General features: G+C 43.2%; 1 protein-coding gene across 3 annotated transcripts in view; it reads left to right on the plus strand.

Moving 5' to 3' along the window:
* The window catches only part of SEMA5B (semaphorin 5B), a 283952-nt gene extending 274473 nt beyond the window's left edge, over positions 1-9479 (plus strand). For all 3 annotated transcript variants that reach the window (XM_065671441.1, XM_065671442.1, XM_065671443.1), the window contains one exon: positions 3120-9479. In XM_065671441.1, the coding sequence (XP_065527513.1) occupies positions 3120-3275 (156 nt within the window). In that variant the 3' untranslated portion in view covers positions 3276-9479. The remainder of the gene's footprint in view (positions 1-3119) is intronic.
* The last annotated feature ends 250 nt before the right edge of the window (positions 9480-9729 follow it).

Raw genomic sequence — 9729 nt, forward strand, 5'->3', positions numbered from 1 at the left:
CAGTAGCCCACCCAGAGAGATTTAACCTCTTCTCCTGCAGTGCATGCATGACTGTGTGTGTACATCTCTAAAATTCACTGCTTCTGCATTTCCCTTCTTCAAAATATCAACCAATTTCTAGTGCCAAAGAACCTAATAATCTATTTATTAAAATGAGACAGGCAATAAGTTTATGTGGGGAAATGTTAAGGCAATGCACATTGATCATGCTGATTTAGGACAGTACTGCCATGGCAGCATTTCTGGAGATAAATTCTGTGCAGCTAATTGCATTATAAATTCTGCTAAACCATTTTCATAAGGTATTTCCCTGAGATATAAGCCCTCCATCAAAAATAAAACCAAAAAGAGCAAAGGAGCAGTTGTGGGTTTTTTCTTAATTAAATGTTATATGAAAGTAAGACAAGAGAGAAAGGAAAAAATGCAAATTGTTTTAATTAAATGCTAAGTCTGCTCTAAAGGGCTAGTTTTAAACACCATGGGATATGTTGAAACATACAGATTTTACAACTGAAAGACAAAAAAATGTACAGTCCTGAGGTCTTTGTCCTCAGATCAAGATGTTCCTGATCCTAGCCCAGGATTTTGATGATACCAAATTTCAGAGGTGGTAATCCTGGCATGTTATGAATCTTAACTGTCCCAAAAAGCAACCCAGATAAGGCCTGGACACTGGACCACCTTCAAGAGAGTCCAGGTACTGCAGCAGTGGGCATCAGCCTTTTTGTCCTGCTGTGCTGGACCGCTGCTATGAGGTTACATTCACTGCAGTGGGTATCCTGGGCTAGAGACACAGACAGGAAACAGCAGTCACTGTGGTGTTTGCAGAGTTCCCCAGGTACTCAGTGGCAGCACATAGCAGAGTGCATTTTTACAGAGGATCTCCAATGCTTTTACCAAGCTGGATCAGAAGACACTGGGGCACAGAGCAGTTGATTGGATTTCCCAAGGAAGCATAGCAAACAGCGGAGGACTGAGCCTGGCTTCCTTGTTTCCCAGCCTCCAGCACAAAGCAGCAGACTGTTGCCCGCACTATTTTAATATTTCTTTAGGTGACTGGGAGCAAAGCATGACACTTCTGTTCTTCCTTTCATATTGAAAGACGCAAATTCTCCTTCCTTGGAAATGTTTGTCACTCTGAGCATGCCCGTATGGTTTCCTCCTTGCTTCCTACAAGTGATACACCGTGAGCTTATTTTGCAGACTACAGGCTGAGAGAGACTGCAGTGAGACCAGGAGGAGGCTGGGTCTCCTCCAGTTTTTATGTTTGAGATGTTTCAGGTAGTACCCATTTCCAAAAAAGTTATTTGGTAGTTCAGCAATTAGCAAATTTCTTTGCCAGGGTCCTTTTGGCACGGGAAAGCCTTTCCTCCTAACAACTTGTATGAAACTGGGAGTTGCATTTCCCCGGGTAGCGGTAGCTATCAGTCTGCTATTGGATTTGAAGAAAGCATTTTCTTTTTTCCTCCTCCTCTTCCCTTCCCTGTGCAGTAAAATTTTTAAATTACAAAGAATTTGGGAGATAAATGTACTGCCTCTGGTCTTCTCTTTGAGCCTAGGGATAGCTCTCATCATTTCAGCAGTCAGCAGTCAGTGGCTACACCCTGACTCCCCTTGTCTCACTGTGCAACGGGGATGTACACAGGGTGAGACCCCGCTAACTGTAGTCTCCTGAGAGTTAAGCACCCACTGTTGGCACGTTGCCCCAGTGCTGCCAGGGCTGGGGGGAAACAGGGGCTTCTCCAGAGTCAATGGAGCCACAATGCCTAAAATTTAGGGGGGCTGAAGTTACATGGGTCAAGTAAAGCCAATGGAGGTGGGTATTTCATAGACAAGAGTTAGCTAATTAATTTTCATCTTGCCCTGAGCTGGGTCAGGTATGAGGTGTTTGTCTCAAGGGGGAACCGAGCTAAAGTGGCTCCCCCAGCAGTATCGGGTTGTGGCAGAAAAACTGTTAGGTCCCAGGACTAGTTACCTCTCTAGACCTCTCCATCTCTCTGCTCCGGACAGGAGAGATGCTCATACCCTCTTTAAATGTGCTGTGCTCTGATCATGAGGCTGCTGTAGCAAACGCAGTAGTGTTGACTCCCAGATCAAAGGAGTGAGTTCCCTGCATAACAGCCATTAAAGGTGCACGTAGGAGCAGCAAAGGATAGAGATAAGAAATTTAAGTTAGGGGTTAGTTGAAAAAATGTCATAAAATTTCCTCAGCCAAATTCACAGAAATCAGATGACTGTAAAGATGCAGGAGAAAGTTCCATAAAATTACTGCAAATACACCCAAATGGGATTTTATCCTTGTACATAGGTAATAGCTGGCAAAGCAATGGGCTTTAATCTGATGAAAGGGTACACCTGCTTGCTGGTGGGAAGAGTAATATTAATTCTTGCAAAAAGCAAAGAAGGAGGGGGGAAAAGGGGAGGGAGAAAAAAAAGCCATTTCTAAATTTTTATGGTAAAAGGGGCATTTGTGGTTCTCAATTTTATGTTATTATTGCCAACAATTGTTACATGGTTGTTGATTTTTTTAAGTCATTTTAGTTTTTCCAAAAGTGACCATGATTTGTTACTTATACTGTAGCTTACAGAAGTGACACACTTAATATCGGGGGGTCCAAACCTGGATATCTACCAATGGAGATGGAGATCAGGTAAATGCACACCTGCTCTTCCAAAGACAAAAAGCTGCTGTCTGGCAACTGGTTTGAGAGGGAGCTGCAGTCTATAGCATGAGCATTTTGGAAGAGATTAGATTGAGCGCTGCCATTTGTCACCAGTTTTGGTGTAGGCCCAGCATGGTTTTGTGTGACAATGATGTACAGAAAACATGCCATCTACCAGGAGACTCCAGGTCCCTGGAGAAGGCTCTGGGTTCTGGCCCTAGCAGTAGCTAAGCACAGGTCCACCAAAGGAGACCTGGCAGGAGCTGTGGTCCCCCGCAGACTAGCCCCATAGTGAGTACGATGTACTGTCTTACTCTCCCAGCTGGAGGGAAGGCAGTGGTGGCTGCAACCGAGACCTTGATGGAGAAGGCAGGTGAGAGGGAGGTCTCTGCAGGTAGTAAAGAGTACTTATGTGGCACTATTACCATCCCTGTCATGTCCTCTTCTCTTTTACAGACGCTTAACAAGAACAATTTGATACCAGATGACAGGACCAACTTCTACCCGTTGCAGCAAACCAATGTGTACACGACAACCTATTATCCCAGTACACTGAATAAATATGACTACAGGCCTGAGGCCTCCCCTGGAAGGACCTTTACCAACAGCTGATGATGGACAGATCCTACAGGACTGGATAACTTCCTATATGAATTTTTTTTAATTGATTTTATGGACCAAATACTGGCTCAGCCTCTAGATGTAAATATTGTACAGTAGGGTCTTTTTTTTTTCCTTTGGTTAATTGTATTTCTTGTAAACAGCACATCTCCTTACAAGGACAAAAACACATACGGACCATTCTGCAGTGCTTTTGTGGATGTTTGGCTGGAGATGGCTCTTACTACTGCAACTGTTTATGGCTGGAACATCAGCGTTGTTGTCCAAGGCCAACATTGTCACAAGGAGGTGGCTGTGTGCTGGGCTCAGTGGCCACCATGCAGCAGCACACAATATGTGGGTGCACTCTAAGCAAGGCAAGAGGTGGCCTCCTGGGGCAGGAGTGTCTGTCTGGTGAGGCGCATCCTTCCTGAGACAGGGTAGCAATGGTGCGCTGGATGACACAGCTCATGAGACAGACTGAGCGGGACTCCATCGTGCCAACAACTTTTCTTCTTTTTCTTTTCCTTTTTCAATTTTTCATTTTTTTATGTTTCTGGAAAAAACAAACAAACAAAAAGTGACTTTCTAGGGCAGTGTTCCCTGTATCTTCAACAGAATCTTTTCATATTACAGGAAATACTTTCCGCAGCCTTCTTTGGTAATACGCAGTTCAGCTGATGAGAAACAACACACAAACAAAGTGCATTACCCGAAGAAGCTTTCCAGAACGTTTCCAGTCTTAATTGAAAGAAAATTATACAGGCAGTGAGACGCTGAGAGAAGTAAATGTTGGAATAACATCGGAGATGTGAACTTGGAGTGCCTAACAAACAAAGATGTTTATATCACTGGAAAAAAAGAAAGATGTGATGATTGCCGTGCGAGAGCCATGGACTTTTTTCTTTCTTCCTTTTTTCTTTTGTCCTGAGACAGTGTTAACTCTTTTTGTTCTAGCTTTGATCCTGATTGCGTCTGCCAGGAAAGGCAACTTTCGAGGCCATGCTCTTCTTGTGGGAAATCACTGTGCTTTGGGCTGGTTTTTTTCCTCCTGTTTTGCTGTTGGTTTTTAGTTCATTTACTTTCAAAGAGTGAATAATTCTGACTTTTCAGAGGGAGGGTATTTTTGTACGGAATGTTTCCATAGTCTGACATGACCCAGAAAGTCTGCTGCACATCTTACAGTGTCTTCCAGTCAGTACTCTATGAAATAGTAATACGGCTGAGTAATGTGCGTTGTTTGCCAATATCTCTTTAATTTTTCTGAACAAAAAACAACCCGATGAACACATGCTGCTGCAGCTATTGAAGTAAATTGGGGCAGTAGCATTATTAAACAGTATATCCAGCTTTGAAATGTAATTTTGTGTATGTGTGTGACTGTGTCTACAAGAACTGTATTAGTTTGATGCAGAAGCCATGTTGTCTACAACCAGATGTTTGTCTGACATAATTGTTTGTTTGGCAAAAAGGAAACTTATTGCTGGTGCTTAATGTACAACTACATCCGACGTGTTAGCAACGTGGACAAGTTCACCGCTGTTATCATTCAGTGTTTCTAAATATTTATAATGAACTCCTAATGCTAAGGATTTTAGAATGTCGCAATACTGAGCATGAGATAAAAGTACACCCTGAAACACGCATGAGCTCCATGTGGTCCCGAGGTTGGCTTTGTTGTGTGCATCTTACTTGAGCAATTGCCATGCCCGTATGTGGCCATTGGCTCGGCCATGTTCCTAGCAGTCCCGTTTGGCTTCGCTTTATTTCAGATTTCGCTGTAAGCTGGCACCGATCGTTTCTCAGTGCTATTCCTTTGCAGTTGCTTGTTTGGAAGCCCAGCTTGGGCTGTGTACTCAGCTCTTTCATGTAGGCAGCCAGTAGGAAATGAAGAAAGACTGTGTTGCTAGTGACAAGTATATTGCTTTTACTGCAAGGAAAAGCCAACACAGTTCTGTAAGCCTGTGTTATGGTGGTTTGACCAGAAGGCAAGAATAAAAAGGCCTCCCGTTTTTAAATTACTTTGTCCAACTTCAGTTTGCAGTGACTGAAGGCTGTAGGGATATTTGTAGTAAAGTGAGGTCATTAGCACTGCCGTGGGGACACCTGAGGCTCAGTGGTGCCCATCATTTTCAGCAGTTGTTTTTCTAATTTAGCAGCTCATCCTGCTTGTGCTCTATTCACTGGGTGAAATAGGGAGAGCAAAGGAATTGAGAGAGAGGGAGAGGCGCCCTTAAATAGATGCACTCACATTTGAAGCAGTGGGGTCAGGAGCTGGTGCAGACCTTGAAGCTCCTGCTGCAGCCTGAAGCTCCTGAAGCAGCCTGTCGCAACCCGCCAAGTAGGCACAGTGGCCCTAACTCCCCTGCCAGCATGGCTGCGGTAGGAGCTGTGGGAGTGAAGCGGGATCTCCAGGGTAGAAGGAGAGCACTGGTAGCAAGTGCCAGCACCTGGAGGGAGGCTCTTCCTAGGCTCCTAAATCCCATTTGAGGAGTGATGCCTTTGTGCCTCATGCCGTAATCACCTGCCTCGCTGATTTCCGTGGCCCCTCAGCAACTCAGAAAATCCTGATTTAAAGTAGTTCTAACAAGTATATAGCCCAGGGGCTGAAAAATTATTACATTTGACTATCAGGATGGGACTTTCCCAGCTTTAATTTATGTGATTCAGAAAAACACATTGGCTCCCAAGATTACTGTAGCCGTTGTGAAATCAAAGCCATCTCCAAGCTTCCCTCTCAGAAGATTCCTTGTATTGATACATTCTGCACTTACTATGTACATGGCAGAATTGCAGTAGGAGTTTGGGGGGATGAGAGCAAGTCAAACTTTGCAATCATTACAATTTTCTATTTTCCTTTCTTTTTCTCCCCCCTCCTCCTTCAATGTTTTTCCGTTTTCAGTTTCACAGAATAACATGATGTCAACTGATATTTCTTCTTCCCCAACGTGCCGCGTAGCAGCTGAATTTATTTAAATGTTCAGCTCACCAAGATAGGTCATTACTTCCATTGTGCTCAGGAGGGGCATATTTTGTAGGCTATTGGAGGGCAGATGCTTTGAGAGTGGTGCCTGTGGTTATAGTTTCATCAAGCCATTTCTTCTTACCAGCCATCCAAATGGATTCAGCCCTTTCTGATATAATTGGCAATCACAGCAAGGGTCTGTAGACTCCATTTGAGCAGAAAGTAGAATCCAGGAGAGAGGAGAGAGAGCACAATAAAAAAAACCAGAACACGTATTACTCACTATTTGCATGAGTGTGAGTTCTTTAAGGACAATGTCAATGTGATGTGAGGGTTGCATTTTTTATGAGCTGTCTAATGCATGGCAGGTTAATGACACCAGGTACAGTGATATTCTTGCATCCAGGTAATTCAGCACCTTGATCGTCAGGTCTGTAATATCTGTAGCAGCTTGAATTGCTCCTACAGCTGGATGTTAAAGTTGCTAAAATTTCCTTTTTGTAAGGCCATCTGAAAGTGCACTGGAAATGCATTTGGTTCAGGAACATTGCTTCCAAAAGACTCATCTTGCTCTCTCTGTATTTTTTCTTTCACTTCTAAGATAGAGAAGGGGAACCTGGGCAGTTCCTGTGCTGGTCTAGAGATACTGGTTCTCTGCAAACCCTTTGGATAGGATTCGGATATACATTATGTAAAATATGATCGAAATCTTACAGCCAAGTGTGTAGCAGAAACATCTTTAATTAGGCCATTCTTCCTTTTCCATGGAAGTGGCTGCCTTTCTCCCTCTATTCGGGGTGTGCATTATGGCCTTATCCAGGCTGTGTTGTGCCATTGCTGTTGGGCTTTACTTCATCAGCTGTCACCCAGCAGAAATAACTTGTACCAAACCACTTGATGATGGTACCACAGTATAAGAGGTGCTGTTGCTCTAAAGGCGCACTTGAATGTTCAGCATATGAGCCAGGCTGCTCTTAAACGTATGAACTGTACAGATACTATAGAAGAAATTGTATTGTTTTACCACCACTGTTCCTAATGCCTTACATTTGGAAAATGAGATGGTTGGTTTGAAATCAACAGAGTAGGAATGGAGTTCATGTCTGATGCAGACAATTGACGTCTCCAGTGTTAATCCTATGTTAAGCCCACCTGGAGAGAAAATTGCTGTCCACTGAGATTGATTTATTCTTTGTACCAAATATAGTGGGGGAAAGTTATATATATATAAAAATATATATATATATAAAATGTAAATGTAAAGTTTGTGTAACAGCTTACTCTTTCTTTTGTAATAGTGTATACATCTATCAGTGGATAGATACAGTATATATTTATAATATATACACACACAATATATATATTTAACAAAATGCCTGCAGAGGAAACTTAGAATAAGAAAGGCAGTGCTGGTATTCAGATTCACAGGGACAAAATGAAGAAAAAAAACTGTAAAAATATAGCATCCTTCCCATTAGTTAAAAAAAAAAGCCCCAACACTTTTGAGGTAAATGAAATATAATTTTTTATTTGAAAAGAAAATTGATTTTTTCTAGTTAGAAATGCTGATTCTCCCCTAAATCATTCTGGTTAAGAATGATTAAGAAAAATATTCCTGTTACTGCTTATATTTTCTGAAGAAGCCTCCCATATCTCTCATGTATCATCACTCTGTTGTGTTTGTAATTATAAGTAGGGACTAATTGTGCAAAGAAAATTGAAATAGCAAGTAGGAGTAACAAATATTGTACCATTAGCCAAAAGACCTCATCTATTAGAACAGAGAAAATGTCAACGTCCATGTTAAAGAAGATAGAAATTGCCTTCTGAGTTATTGATCGGCATAATAAGCCTCACTTCACAATCACATTAGGAGGTTTTAGTACCAAATTTAGGGAAAAGGAACCCTGCAAACCCATGGCTTTTTGTTTTCACAGGGACCCAGAGAAGCCACCAGGCCATGGCAGTCAGGTACCTGGTGCCATGGGTGTCTCTGGAGCTTCCAGCATTCATGGCCAAGGCTCTGCATCTATTCCTCGCTCTTTCACCTCCCATGAGCCCGCCTGCACACATGGCAGGGCACAGCACCCCTTGGAGCTGTCTGGAGTAACGGAGAAATACCCAGTAAACTGGGTCTGAAGGGTTTCTTTTTTTCCCCACAGGTCACTTTAATGCCCTCACGACCAGGGCCCAGACTCGAACAGGTGAATTTTCCACTTAAGCTTGTTAGGAGGAAACTTCAAGCAGCTTCAAGAATACATTTGGGGTAGGTGTAATCCGCAAATTTTGATTGCCAGAACCTTCAAAACTGGACAGAAGCCCCTGTGGGGCTGGGTCCTTGTGGTACTTACCCTGTCTCAGCTGTTCTGCTCAAACATCTCCTTTGGGCCCTTCGTGAAATGTTAGCATCTGCATTAGCCCTGGCTGGAGGAGCAAAACCAACAACCCTTTATTTACAGAGCCACAAAATTAAGTAAGTGCTCAATAGCATTTGACACAATTTGGGTCTCAAACTCGATTTTTTCCCTGTTCTGCCTCCAGCCTCAGCTGTAAATTTCTATGTGAGAAGGTTCAGTGCTGTACGAGCACCATTTGGCTTTCTGCGATTCCCAGCCCCCATTTGGTGTTAAACAAATCTGATCATGAAAAGTATTAACACTGCACTCTAGTTCTGAAGCCTCCGTCAGCGGGATGCTGTTCATTCGCATGCCATGGAGTCAAGCAGAGGTCAACATGGATGGGCCATTAATAACCGAAGCAAAAATGTTTTTTAGTAACAAACGTCAAACAACATAAAAGCCAGCCAGCTGCATGCCAGTGCAGTTTCCATCCACGCACCCCTCCCTAGCTGACTTCCAAACCTGCGCATACCTAAAAGCGATGCGGTTAATTAGGAGCGTTCCCACAGAGAAAGCTTTAGGGAGGATGAATGGTATGTGTGATGGAAATGACAGGACTTAGCTTGTAGTTGAGGTGGGAGAGTGACAGATGCAATACTGGATCATGGGAAATTATGAAGCAAACACGGAATGCTTGCCCTAAGACAGCAAAACCTGGAGAGTATTATTGAACTCTGTTGTGAAGGCACATCACCCTTCCTATGCAATTGAACTTGATGATACTTTAGTATAAAGGTGACCTAGACTGTAATCACTGCCTTTAGACACTGTGAATTTTTTGGGGTACTCTGTATTTTTATATATTGTACAATGTAAAGAATAATTCAGAAATAAAACAGACCAACCTGAGAAGCCTGTCAGTTATTTCCCTCTGTGGCTGCTGCACGGTGGTGCTGAGGCTCCTGAGCAGAGCTGGCAGGACAGGTCAGAGGGAACGTGGAGGAGCTTCCTCCTGATGCTGGTGGCCAAGGGCAATGCAAAATCCACTCAGCTGCTTGTGCAGGGATGGGAAATGGCAGCATCCATCCTTCCTCCCTGCCTGCACTCCAGCTGCATCTTGAGGCCTGAGTTTGGATTGTATCTGTCGTGAGTTGAAGACTGT

The sequence above is a fragment of the Lathamus discolor genome, chromosome 3 (genome assembly GCF_037157495.1).
Source record: "Lathamus discolor isolate bLatDis1 chromosome 3, bLatDis1.hap1, whole genome shotgun sequence".
NCBI lineage: Eukaryota > Metazoa > Chordata > Aves > Psittaciformes > Psittacidae > Lathamus > Lathamus discolor.